At 35.4% G+C, this 14,748-nt stretch overlaps 1 protein-coding gene across 1 annotated transcript; it reads left to right on the forward strand.

Annotated features, from left to right (window-relative positions):
* The first annotated feature begins 12,337 nt into the window (after nt 1–12,337).
* On the forward strand, nt 12,338–14,487 carry LOC108997576. Its single transcript, XM_018973920.2, has 6 exons — nt 12,338–12,507; nt 12,610–12,739; nt 12,861–13,045; nt 13,473–13,755; nt 13,879–14,048; nt 14,148–14,487. The coding sequence occupies exons 1-6, from the start codon at nt 12,399–12,401 to the stop codon at nt 14,306–14,308; spliced, it is 1,038 nt and encodes a 345-aa protein (XP_018829465.1). The 5' UTR covers nt 12,338–12,398; the 3' UTR covers nt 14,309–14,487.
* Nucleotides 14,488–14,748: the final 261 nt, after the last annotated feature.

Here is a 14,748-nt window from a genome sequence, read left to right on the forward strand (position 1 = left end):
TTTCCATTTCATTACATAAAACCATTTCTGTTTCAGCAATTTTCAAGGATGTGAATATGATTTCTGATCTATGGCATTGTAGGTTGGGTCACACCCCTATTTCCAAAATACATGTAATCAAAGATCCTTGCATCACTAATCACATTTCTACCATATCTGATAAAAATCCTTGCCTTGTTTGTCCACTTGCAAAGCATCATCGTCTTCCATTTCCTAATAGTACTCATCAAAGTAAAACCATTTTTGAACTCATACACTGTGACATATGGGGACCTCATTCCCTTACAGCGTATGATGGCACAAAATATTTTTTAACCATTGTTGATGACTATTCACGGAGTACTTGGATATACTTGCTTAAAACCAAATCTGATACCAGAAAATGTATTGAGAGTTTTTGCAATCTGGTTAACACTCAATTTCACACCAAAGTTCAGATACTTCATAGTGATAATGGCCTTGAATTTCAAATGACTGAATTCTTCAACAAACATGGCATTATTCATCAAAGAACTTGTGTGGAAACTCCACAACAAAATGGAAAGGTTGAACGTAAACACCAGCATTTACTAAACATAGCTCGAGCTCTAAAAATTCAGTCCAACCTCCCTCTTTTGTATTGGACAGATTGCATACTTACAGCTGCCTACATTATTAATCGCATTCCCAGTCCATTACTTTCAAACAAAACACCTTTTGAGCTCTTGTTTAACAAACTTCCTACATACTCTCACATGCGAGTATTGGGATGTCTTTGTTTTGCTTCTACCCTCTCTCATAATCGCCAAAAATTTGATCCAAGAGGTCGGCATTGTGTTTTTCTCGGTTATCCTTTTGGTATAAAAGGTTACAAATTGCTTGATCTCAATACCAAGACCATCTTCATATCTCGGGATGTTACATTCCATGAATATAATTTTCCTTTCCATCAACCAACCATTGCTACATCCTCTCCTACTCCCATCATCTTACCTTCTCCCTACCCCATGCAAACTGTCCAATTACAACCCTCTTTTTCTTCTCAAACAAATCCTTCTCACTTCCCATCAGACACATCATCATCACCTATTTCATCATCTTCTCTTTCTCCCCATACCACCCTTTCTGCTCCATTACCAGAAGCCTCTTTACCTTTCACAGATTCTTCTTCATTAACTTACCCAGCACTTCCATCACGTCCTCCTCTTCGAAGATCAACCCGTGCCAGAACAGCTCCCAAATATTTACAGGATTTTCATTGTCAGCAAGTCAGTTCCATCTCACCCAAACAACTCGTGGACATGTCATCAGCTCATCCAGGTATTTCCTTTCCACTATCTTCTTCTATTTCTTATGAACATTTATCACCTTCTTTTGCTTTATTTTCTACTACCATTTCTTCACATCAAGACCCACAAACCTATAGACAAGCTGCTAAAGATCATGATTGGTGCAAAGCAATGGAAGCTGAAATTGATGCTTTAGAACTCAACAAGACATGGGTCTTAACAGATTTACCTCCTAGGAAGTCTCCAATCGATTGCAAGTATGTTTATAAAACTAAATACCATTCTAATGGTACAGTTGAAAGGAAGAAAGCACGCTTAGTTGCTCGTGGTTTTACTCAAAAAGAGGGAGTGGATTTCCATGAAACATTTTCTCCAGTTGCCACGATTGTTACAGTCCGAACCTTGCTTGCCTTGGCAGCTATTAAAGGATGGCACTTACAACAGTTTGACGTTAACAATGCATTTCTTAATGGGGATTTACATGAAGAAATATATATGAAAAAGCTCCCGGGATACACTAAAGGTCAACCTGGACAGGTCTGCAGACTGATCAAAAGTCTTTATGGCCTCAAACAGGCCTCACGGCAGTGGTATGATAAGTTCTCTAAATCCTTGATCAGCTTTGGTTTCAAGCAATCCAAAGCTGATTACAGCCTCTTTACTTGTATCACTGCCACTGATTTCACAGCACTACTTGTTTACGTTGATGACATAGTAGTTGCTAGCAGCTCCCTCATTTCCATTTCTTCTTTGCGAAATTTTTTGAATACTCATTTTCGCATCAAAGATCTCGGATCACTAAGGTATTTCTTAGGCATTGAAGTAGCTCGCTCTCCCACAGGCATTCATCTCTGCCAACGGAAATACACACTTGATATATTGGCTGATACGGGTAATCTTGCTTCAAAACCACTTAAACTTCCCATGGATCAAAACCACAAATTAACCAAAAATTCTGGAACCCCTTTATCTGATCCTACTCCTTATCGTCAACTCATTGGTAGGTTGCTCTATCTTACACTCACAAGACCTGACATAAGCTACCCTATTCAAGTCTTGAGTCAATACATGGATTGTCCTTCAACTACTCATCTTGCTGCAGCTCACAAAGTGTTACGTTATCTCAAGAATGCTCCTGGCCAAGGCATCATCTTGTCTTCTACTTCTTCTATCCAACTCATTGGTTATTCTGATTCGGATTGGGCCTCTTGCCCAGACACTCGCAAGTCTGTCACTGGCTTCTGTGTTTTCTTGGGACAGTCTCTCATTTCTTGGAGGTCCAAGAAACAGACTGTTGTATCACGGTCATCTGCCGAGGCTGAATACCGGGCAATGGCCTCCATCTCTACTGAACTCACTTGGTTAAGACAATTGTTGACTGATCTTGCCATTTCTCATCCTCAAGCAGCTGAGTTATTTTGTGACAATCAAGCCGCCTTGCATATTGCATCTAACCCGGTGTTTCACGAAAGGACAAAACACATTGAAGTGGATTGTCATCTTATACGGGACAAGATACAAGAAGGCCAACTTCGGACTGCTCATGTTCCTACACAGTTGCAACTTGCTGATATGTTTACCAAGTCTTTGCCCTCTCATTTACTCTATTCACATATCTCCAAGATGGGAGTAGCTAACATCTACTCTCCATCTTGCGGGGGGATATTAGAGCAGTCCAATATCAATGCAGAGTCCAACATCAGCTTATCTCATGCAAATGCAGCAACTCGTGTCCTCCTCCAAGATGATGATATGCAGTCAGACTCTATATCAAATGGACTGCTCTCATATGATCATTATTCAGCAAATTTACTAAACAGTCCCATTCATAGCTGACATGTTTTGTACTAATATGTAATTTTACAATTTGTTATGTTAGCTGTATAGTGTCAGAATATTCTTTAGTTAGTTAGGATTTCCTCTTTGATTCATTTTCTGTATAAAGCAGTGGCATCATGTACAGAGTGCAATATCGAATACAATAGCCATTTTCAACAATTTCTTCTCTGTTTCTTTCATGCCTTTTCTCTGTTTTCTTTTCATGCTTCTACTTTCATAATTCTTACAACACCCTCAACGATCCTTCAAAATGGTTATATTGTTGACGATTCTTGCATTCTTGGGGCTGAAGTTTTTGTCATCAAAGGTAGTGGCAGGGAAGTGTGCTTGTCGATGATAAAACAACCTCAAACCAATTATTTCACTTGGAGGGTTGACAACTTTGATGCGCGGAAAAACGACTATTATTTCTCTGATGTCTTCATTGTTGAAGGGCGTAAATGGTACTTTTTTATATCTTATATTTGGAATCTTTGCTTTTATTTCAGAATTTCAAATGTATTGAGTTTTATACTTTATATATGAGTTTAGTATATTGTCATGTATTAGTATTATATATATAGGAAGTTGAAGCTCTATCCAAGGGGATCAGACATGGCAACCTCAGATCTTGGCTTCTGCTTGTCTCTCTTTCTTGGACCGGATGATTCAGAAATCGTTACTCCTAACCGAAAATTGTACGCAAAATACAAGCTGCGAATAAGGGACCAAGTCAATAGCAATCATCTTGAAAGAACAAGTCAGGGATCTCTTGATCATTCATGCGAAAATATTATTTCTCTTTTGCTGTTTGAGGTTGAAAAAATTATGACTAAACTCTTATATATCTTGCAGTTGAGTATTGGTTCTCTAGCAGTAACATTGGCTTTGGTTCCCCGACCTTTACGTTTCTGAGAGATCTCAAGGATCCATCAAATGGCTACTTAGTGGATGATGCTTTGTTGGTTGAATGCAAAATTGATGTCATATCTGTAGTGAAGGATTTCTCCGGATGATCTAATTGGAGACAAATTAATTAGCTATAATATTACTGTTAATATACAATAATTCAGTAGCAAATGTCTATAGCAAATGTAAAATTCCGCAACATTATTATTATGTCTATAGCAAAAGTAAGAATTAAAGATATTATATAAAATGTAATTTTAAGATCAGTGACAAAAATCAAAGCCATCCAATATCCTAATAAATTATCATAGATGGATTGGGCATCCTTATGTATTTCTTGAAATCCACTCGTACGATTCTTCCCATATCTTTTGTGTGAAGTTTACGTCCAAGAAATCCACAGCACTAAACCAATCTTGTTTCGAATGACGTTACGACTTAATGGGCCATTCATATATATTATATATAAAAATATATGTATATATTAATTATTCTTGTATTATTCATATTTTGCATTCGTTGTTGGGTTTTTGAGTTGGCTTCCTACGTACGGATCTCTTAGCTTCAAAAAAGAAAAATCCTGGCATTTTCTCATATTATTCATGATCAATTATCTCGAGAAAAGCTGGCCGCCCTCAATAATATACATGACTTGGACCCTTTTTTTTTTTTTTTTGCAAAAACAGTACTTATATTAATTAGGATATGGGAAACTTATAAGGATCGATCATGTGAAAAATTGATTGCCAATTTTATGGTCTTAATTTGATGGTTGATATATATACATGACTATGATCAATTTGAAAAGTAAATTACAGTCGCAATATATGTAGCGTGCCAGTGGCTACAAAATAGTAATGAAAAATGCCACAAATGACAACTTGTAATTGCTACCGATTTTTACACTATAATTTGTGGTCAATGCCACATGACTATGATTTTTACAGCGTTGTGGGTGGCACTGGGCAGAGGGAGGCTAGGTGATGCGAGGTTGCTAGCGAGGGAGGAGGGGTGGGTTCGCGGGATGGGACGCAAAATTCGAATGGGAAGAAAAGAAAACGGGAAGAGAAGAAAAAAAAGAAAAGAGAAGAAAAGAAAAAAATATGTAGATCGAGTACTGTTCTATAGAAAAACTCTTTTATAAATCTACTCGTATCTTATCTAGAATACGTAGATTGAGTACTATCTTTTACGCCAAGTACTTATCAATATAATTTTCTAAATTTGTCTCTCGAAATTGTCCTTTAAAATCGTGACTTGTTATAATGTCCTAAAACACATTGCCTGACACAATCATATAATTTTATTAAATTTACTATCTAGGCTGCTCTATTGTCCATGCATAACATCTTAGAAGGTTAATTTATGATCATCTCCATCATGTTTTATCAGGCTAATTACTCTCCCCATCTTTGAATTTCGCAAGTGACACAATAAAAGCCATATTTGGTCACTAAAGCCCATATATATATATATATATATATATATATATATATATATATATGTATGTTGTAGTGATGGTAACTAGGGGTAAATATTTTTTGGTCCAGACTGGAAATACCGTCCGGACCAGATTGAATTGAATTCACCCCTACTCGGTCTCGGTCCATAGTGTTTCCAAATTTAGATTTTCAATCCGGTCCCACGTGTATTTTTTTGCACAGGACCAAAACCAATCAAATAACTTACATATAAAATTTTAAATATTTTTTAAATATATAATATATTATTTTATATAGTAGTTGTATAAGTTAAATATGTAATTTTCTCTAATTTATCACCATTGGCTATATAAATTGTAAAATAATATATGTTATTAATTAACTAATATATCATACAATAAATCATAGGATATATATGTTATTATATGCAGATACATACTCTACTAAAGTATTAAATTAGTAACTATTAACATCATAAATATAATTGTAATTAATTTTTTATCGAGTAATTAGTTACATAATCCACATTAAAGAGCTTAATTAATTTTAATTTTACTAATTTAATTAATTTTTTGTATTAATTTATCTACCAAAAAAATAAACGAGAAAAATAATATTTCTAGCTCATATGGACCGAATCGGACTAAATTGGACCGATAGCTAACGGTTCAATCCAATCTTTAGAGATAACCGATCGGCTCGGACTGGTCCGATCTGATCAAAACCGAATAGGACCGATTACACGATGACATTAGCTTAGTAGAATTTAGTTCCCAGCTGGATCTCTTCATTTAAATTAATTAAAAAGACGTCTATTATCTATATACTTATTTGGGAATCTTAAATGGTTCCCACTGGGAATTACGTCTATACATAACCTTATTATTTCTGTGTTTCAAACGTTGGAGATAGTAAAACATTAAAGACTAATTATTGGGAATTTTGAAAGTTGACGTTTCATGCATGCAGCATGCACACTACAGATTATATATATGGGAACTGCTTCCTTTGCAAATAGCCTATCTAGGAGTCCCTTGGGCTTCTTGTTTATCAGATCTCCAATACATTGGACCGATCGGTGGTCGCGACCACCGGGAGAAAAGTAGTTTCCAAAAGGAAAGCATGGAATTAAGATCAAATTCCTGCCGACATTGATGCATATATATACACTACAACATAATAGACCTTTTTCCACCAATTTGTTTTCCAAGACAAACGCTGGTGGGAAATACGTACTTGATGCCACGAAATGGGTGCATGACATAAGAAATTACTTTTTGCATCAACATCACTACGACCCAGTCTATTTGGTTGTAATAAGTATGTCTTTTCCCATGAAAAGAACTCGCCGGAAAAGAAAATGCCCAAATATACACACGTCTACAAACTTTGATTGCATTTTGGACAAAACCTTGGTGGGAATAGATTCTCTCTCATTTCATGCGGTAAAATTGCCGACCTCCTCAGACCAAAATCTACCAAATTGAAGGTGAAATCTCTTATATTTTCTCACATTTGTTGGCCACATCCCGTAATTGATGCTTGTGGATTGGGTAAATTAGGGCTTGGGGATAGAATTTTGCAGAGATCTCTGCAAGGAGTCCCAAGTTTTCCCGGGAATTTCGCAAATCATCCTCGTCGGCATCCACCAGTTGGAGGGATTCCCACAACCTGCATCCACCACGTTCAACCCCAGAAACATCGGTGGAGCTTCCAACTTCGTTGACGTCGTGGATCGTATTTCCTATGGTTGGACCCCGAGCTCCTACGAAGACGGAACATGGCGTCGCCTCAGTGCGTCCCTCCATGGATTCCAGCCTGAGACACTTTACAAGGATCGAGCAAAGGGGTTCGCACGGTTCTCGGTCTAAGTTGTCCACGAACTCGTCTATGGCATCACCACTCTCGCAGGTCCTCTCTCTCACACTCTGAATAGTTTATATAAGGGTTTGTTCTCTGTTTTGTGTTTCAATAATCTTCATGTATGGTTTTAGTTGCTTTTAATTTGGAATTACAGATAGGACTCATATGCATGGTTTAGATTTTGGTCAAAAATGAAAGAGAAAAACAAAAACAACCAATGGTGGGAAGAGCACACAAATAAATAAACTCTGTTCCCCAACTCAAACACAGAAGGAGCAACAAAGTAAGATAAGAGATTAAGATCGATCTTCAGATTAGAAAACCAAGAGCAACAACACAATCTTACGCACACAACTACAATAGCAAAAGAAAATAATTTCTTCTAATCCGGTTCCATGTATTCTTGCTGTTTTTTTTTTTTTTTTTATATAGGTAAAATTTTTAACAAAGCAAGGTAATGTATTCTCGTTGTTAATGCAATAACAAGCATCTATCTCCCATTGTTATAGCACTTGCCACTAGTCTTGTAGTTAAAAATAGATGATGTAGGCCAAAATAAACTCCCATAACAGTGACATATCATATATTTATCTATTATTACATACAAATTAAAAGAAAGATAGCAACTGCAGTGCCAACACCATTCTAGTGCATAGAAGAATAATAATGTGTTTACATACAGCTATTATGCTCAGGCTGAAAGTCTTACTCTAAGTTGTGTTGCAACAGCATCAATGAACTCTTCAGTATTCAGATAGCGATCCCTATTGGCCCTGCACGATGTGTAATGGTATATCACCCAAAGTTTTGAATACCGTTTCGGTGGCCGGTTCGGTCAAGGCACTGGAACGAAATATTTCGGTACCTGTACCGTTTCGTGTACCATTTTGGATAAATATTTCGGTACCAGTACCGTTTCGAAATAGTATATATATGGATAAATTATATATATATATATACACACAAACTATATTCCAAAATAACAATAAAATAAGTCATAAAACAAGTAATACTTCTCAATACAAGTCTTGAATTTTAACAACACACATACTTGTAAAACTAAATAAGTTCTCAATCCAACTATTAAAATAAAATCACTCATCTTCATAAAAAAGACAATAAGGATCAACGTTCGAAATGTTATTCATAATATTTTCATCAACGTCACCATCACCATCAACGTCACCATCATCATCACCGTCTTCCAAATTTAGTGAGCTTAATGGCTCCTCAATACTTGTCCAATCCAAGTCTTCTCCATCAATAAGCTCAGAGTCTTCACCCACCCATTCTTCCATCAAGTCAATGTTTTCAAGGTTGATTGGATCCAAAGCATCTCTACCTTTTTTTATGTTCCTGTCAAAATAAATGTCAAATATATGTGAAAATGTTATATATTTTTCAACAATGAAAAACATTTGTATTGAAAAAATTTACCTCTCTCGTAACTTCAAGTTATAACGAATAAATACTAAATCATTCAAACGTTTATGCTCTAATCTATTTCTCTTCTTTGAATGAATAAACTCAAAAGTGCTCCAATTTCTTTCACATCCAGTTGCACAACAACAATGACTTAGTACTCGAACTGCAAACTTTTAAAGCATTGGAACCTCGTGACCAAAATTAGTCCACCATGCAACTGTAGCAATAGTGCAATTATAAATTATAAATTAAATGCAAATTAAAAAAAGGGCAAAATTAAAGTATAAATTCACACTATTTAACAAATGAAATTGATAAATAATAATACCTAGATTAATTTTGTCACGTTGGCGGATTGCTAAAGAATGTCCAAAATTGCCTTCTGCATTCTTATACAATTCAAGTTCTTCAATGTGTTAATTTTGTTAAATAAATTATTTATGTAACATTTGAATAATTTATTTTTTATTTCTATTTTTTTTAATACGTTACTAATTATTTACGATTATTACCTTTCAAATTGCAGGAAAAAATGATGGAGATACAGTCGGCTTCTGGGGAATCCTTTCCTAGTGACATAGACATATTCACGCAAGTGCTCGGGCCGCAGTCTAGTATGGCAAGAGGTTTGGGATGATTTATTAAGCATAGATGTTCATCCTCCTCAACCTCATCGGCTTCACAAATTAATAATCTTACGGCAGATTTAGAAGCTGCACGGCGTGAGAATGAGTATATGAGGTCACACAGCAAGAGTTAGAGTCTCTCTTAGAACGACAGTCTCATTTAGAGACGCGTTTGCAGGACCAATGGAGAGACCAGGAGGAAAGAATACACAGTGAAGTGCAAGAGCAAGTGCAACGGGAGATGATGGTACAAATGGAGCGTGTTATGTTGTTGCAACAGAATTGCGGTGGGCGAGGGAAAAAGAAGAAATAAATTTTATCAGTATTTGTGGCTAATTTTAATATCTAATTTTGTGCTTTTATAAGACATCATTACTTGTTAATTGATAGTATATAATATAATACAATTGGTATTATATTTTTAAATTTTATGAAATTAGTATTTATGATCTGTACGTTCGAATGTAAATTAAAATCGTTCGAACGTTGGTTCACATTCCAACCAACGTTGGAACGTGAATACAAAAATTGGATAGTAACGTTCGAACGTAAACCTCTACGTTCGAACGTACTCACACTCAAACGAACAAACCGTTCGAACGATTAAACGATTAACGTTCGAACAAACCACTTGCATTCGAACGCTCCTTCCTTTACATTCAAAATAACGTCCGAACGTTAAACGCGTTACGTTTGAACATTTCCATTTACGTTCGAACGGAAATTCGAACGTTTATTCTAATTAACGTTCGGACGCATTAACGAACGTCAAATTCTCTCATTCGAACGCCAATCGGTCGGGTTAACGTCCGAACGTTTAATTTTACGTCCAAACGTGAATTTCTGTGACAGTTCTCAACCGTCACAAAAAAAGGAATGTTCAAACGTTCTACCAAACGGAACACATCCAACCGTCACTAAAAATATTTTTTGTGATGGTTGAACAGTAAACCGTTACCAAATATTTTTTGTGACGCACTTTAGGTGACGGTTTCAAACCGTCACCAAATATCTTTAGTGACGATTTGCCATATTTTTGTGACGGTTTCCTCTGTCACAAAAGATACATTCTGTTGTAGTGTAACATAATACGTAGTATTGAAATAACTAGCAACCATGTGGGAATTTACTTCTGTGGGGATGCATGTGTTCACCAAAATAACTTCTGTCATCAAAACATTGTGACAACTATTAAATTATATCATCTGGATTGGATATAGCTATGTCTATCTTGTTTTCTTAATAAAATATTTGATTACTTATAAAAAAATAATAATAATCTGAATCGGATATCACACACTTGACAGATGTTAATTTTTCTTGTTACCTTCTTTACACAGTTTGAAGATGATGACAAGAGATGTCATTTGGAACTCAAGTATTCCTTCGACATCAAAAGAGCAGCTAGATGAGTTTTGCCAAAACAATGTTTTGCTTTCTTCTGTTTTATGTATTTTTCCATATTCTTTTCTATTTCTTTCCCTCTCTTTATTTCCCCTCTTGTGAACTGCATACATGTTTGTTTGTGATGATTAGTTGAATATTTATTTATAGGTGTGAAACCATGTCTTTTATTTTTTTTACTTTTATAATATATTTTTTTAATTCTTTTAGCATTTGCCATGAATATATCTCGCGGCAAATACTTTTTTTTTTGCTCGAAGAAGTTTTTTCCACCAAATGTTGTAGTGGGTAATAAAAATACCCACCACTACCCCTCATGGTAATTGTTCCTATTCCCACAAACAAGAACGAAAGAAAATGTGCTTTTGTGGCGAGTTTAGTAGGCTATTGCTGCGGGATTTGTCATGAGAACACCATGGTATTTTTCACGACTTGGACCTTTCATGAGATAAAATACTTTTTGTGGCGACTTATATCTCACAAGCCTTCCACGAATAAAATTGGTGGGAATAGAGTTTTTCCCACGAGCCTCTCACGAATGTAGCCCGGCCCCTCTCCAACAACTCCAACACTAGCGCTGCAATTCTTCCTTGACAACAAACCAAAATTTGATTCAAAAATTCAAGCGTGGTCAAATGCAAAGAATCTTTTCCCCACAATCAGTTAACCACTGCATGCCACCGAGTCAGAGTACTCCAGTTCTATTGCATTGAAGTGAAACTTGCTGCATCTAGAATCGCACGCAGTACTGCGCATCCGTAACTGCATCCAAAATGAGAGGAAAATGCTGCCAAAAACCTACCTTCAAAGTCCCTGATCAAGATCCCTCCACCTCCAACTAGGGCCAGGACTGTCAAAATTGCTCCCATCTACATTGATCAGCTTAACCCAACCTAAGTTAGGTTTGGGCCTACTCAACTGTTGTAACCAAGTTACAGAAGCAGAAAAGAATCATGCAACCATGCATAAGCAGAAAAGATTCTTTAAAGACATCCAAACATGCATATCACAACTAGACTTCTGGCAAAAATAGCCTGCAGGTATTTTGCATATTAATCTCCACTCTGTCAATTAGAAATTTAGAACACTTTAGACCATACCAATTATCAATTGACTCTTCCGTCGATCCCCCATTCACCAATCGGCAACTGTATCACCTCTTCATGTATATATAAGAAGAAGTACCTAATTAAGATCAAGTACGTACTTCAAAGCTGGCTTGAGCCATGGGGAGATCAAGAAATTCTAAGATTATTGAATTATATTAATTTTATGTGGTTTTCTAACAGAAGTAAGATTACAATTTATGAATAAAAAATTGATAACTTAGAAATGAAAGCTATTAATTTATTAATATCAATCATGTTGTTATAAAAGTTCCTTTCCGTTCCTTCTTATTAAACTTAATTATAATTTGAGTTATTTACTTTTCGTATCATTCTATTCTTTTTCATTCGTTATATTTATTCCAATATATATCGCACGCATTCATTTCTTTTTCTTAACTCTATTACTTTATTCATTCTATTCCTTAAGTAACTCTCAAACAAAGCAAATATATATTATAAGATCAAGAGTTCTCCAATTCATGAATATATAAGCTGGATGGCCAGGAGAAAGAAGTGTTAAAAAGGAAATTAAGCATGGAGTGCATAAAACCAAGTGTCGCTGTAAGAGCACCACCTTCTGAGGTTTTTGATGAATTAGGCTGTGCAGCGGCGGCGCTGGATGCACCGCCACCGGCGAGTAGTGGTATATATTAATTAGCTAGTAAAATTTGTATAGTAGTAAGTTTATATCTTTTTTTTTGTACGAATGTTTTTTTTTTTTTTTATCTTCTATGTATCTGATCAGGAGTTGTAAGATCAACTAGAGATCTTCCGCCAGCTCATTACACATTTCAAATAAAGAATTTCTCGTTTCTGTTTAAGAATGAGGTTAAAAAATGTGAATCGGGCCAGTTTGAAGTTGGCGGCTATCAATGGTAAGTACAGCATTTTGAAGATTCGATGCCCGATCTCTGATTAGACGTTGTTGGTCTGTCTTTGCTTTTGTTTTGATTTCCAATAAAATATTCTGACCATTTTCTTTTTCATAATTTCCAGGAGATTGGTACTACAACTCCACACAGATGGGAAGAAGAATATATATTGCAATCATGGGAACGATCACATCTCTTTGTATTTGGCAATAGCAAATCAAAATAATCTTTTGCCTGGTTGGGAGGTTAACGTAAACTTCAAGTTCTTTGTGTTTGATCAAATACGCAACAACTACCTGTGTGTTCAAGGTATACGCGCGTAGCTTTTCCCAAATTTTAGTTTGCTTATATATAATTGTTTCTATTAATATGAAGTTGATTCAACAATGTTTTTTCTTATATTTAATGCTATATATATCGTGAATATTCTTGCCAGTCTATACTAAATGTTGAGATGGAAAAAAAAAAAAATAGTTCTACTAAAAGAAAAACGAACATTTAATTGTAACGATAATATATGACTATTTGCGACGAAAAACACTCATTTTAACAAAAAATAGTTATTTTCGTGAGAAATAAATAGTCACAAATAAACAATTTTTTTATCGTGAATCTATAACATTTATAATTTTCCATATTCATTTATGTCTAGATCTCCAGCATTTATTACATTTCGAGAGTTGACATTTTATAATAATATATATTCTTTAAACTTTTTTTGTTTTGTTAAGTGCAGATGGGATTGTAAGACGCTTCCATAACTTAAAAACTGAATGGGGATTCACCCAATTACTTCCACTCGATTTTCTTGGCGATCCTTCGAATGGTTATATTGTTGACGACACATGTGTCTTTGGGGTCGAAGTTTTTGTTATGAAAGTGACTGGCATGGGGGAGTGTTTATCAATGGTTAAGGAATATCCTAGTTCCCATCAATTCAATTGGAAAATTGACAAATTTGACCCGCTGAAAGACTATTCTTATCTCTCTCATGTCTTCCTTGTTGAAGGGCGTAAATGGTACTCTTTTATATATGATCTTTTGTTTGTTATCTCGCTTTTATATATACATATAACAATTATTTCATGTGGGTTAGGTTTATCAGTTAGTAAAACATGTCATAATTAGGTTTATATATATAGGAGGTTGAAGCTCAATCTAAAGGGAATCAAAAGCGTAGCAGACGGATTCTTGTCTCTCTATCTCCAGTTTGATGCTTCAGAAACTCTTACTTGTGGCCGATCAAGATTGTACGCAAACTACTGGCTGCAAATAAGGGACGAAGTTAAAGGCAACCACCTTGAAGAAACAGGTCAGAGAGAGATGATCTCATAATTGGGTCCTTCGTGGAAAGCTTATTAATTTCTCTTTTTCTTTTTGAGGTTGAAAACTTTATATATTTATCTTGCAGGTGAGCGCTGGTTCTTGGACACTGTTGGCTTTGGTTTCCCAAGCTTTTTGTCCCTCAGAGATCTCATGGATACCTCAAAAGGCTACGTAAAGGGTGATGCTTTGTCCGTTCAATGCAGAATTGAATTCATATATGTTGTTAAGGAGTACTTCTCCTCCTAAAGTAATTGGAGAAAAAAGCTATATATATATACACAATAATTCAGTACTAGTTGTGCAGTTGAAAATTTCAACACAAGCTCCGCAACATTATGTCAAGTACTAAAGCAACTAGTAGTACTACTGTTACAAATGTAAAATGTAATTTCATAAGTGAAAGAAATCAAACAATTTCTATATTATCCTATATCATTGAGGGATTGAGCATCCATGATATATGCACATATATACACATATATATGTGTGTGTGTACACGTCACTACAAGAAATAAGGCTTTTTGCGGTAATTTTTTGTCTGTTAGAAATAAAATTGCTGCAAAAATCCTTTAATTGCGGAGATTTTTACATCGTGGCAATTTTTTTACATCAAATTTCAAAACTGGTCTCTTGCGGCGATTTTTAGACTTTTTGTGACAGACAAATTTGCCGCAAATACTAAATTG

This window comes from Juglans regia, chromosome 12 (assembly GCF_001411555.2).
Source record: "Juglans regia cultivar Chandler chromosome 12, Walnut 2.0, whole genome shotgun sequence".
In the NCBI taxonomy this organism is placed as follows: domain Eukaryota; kingdom Viridiplantae; phylum Streptophyta; class Magnoliopsida; order Fagales; family Juglandaceae; genus Juglans; species Juglans regia.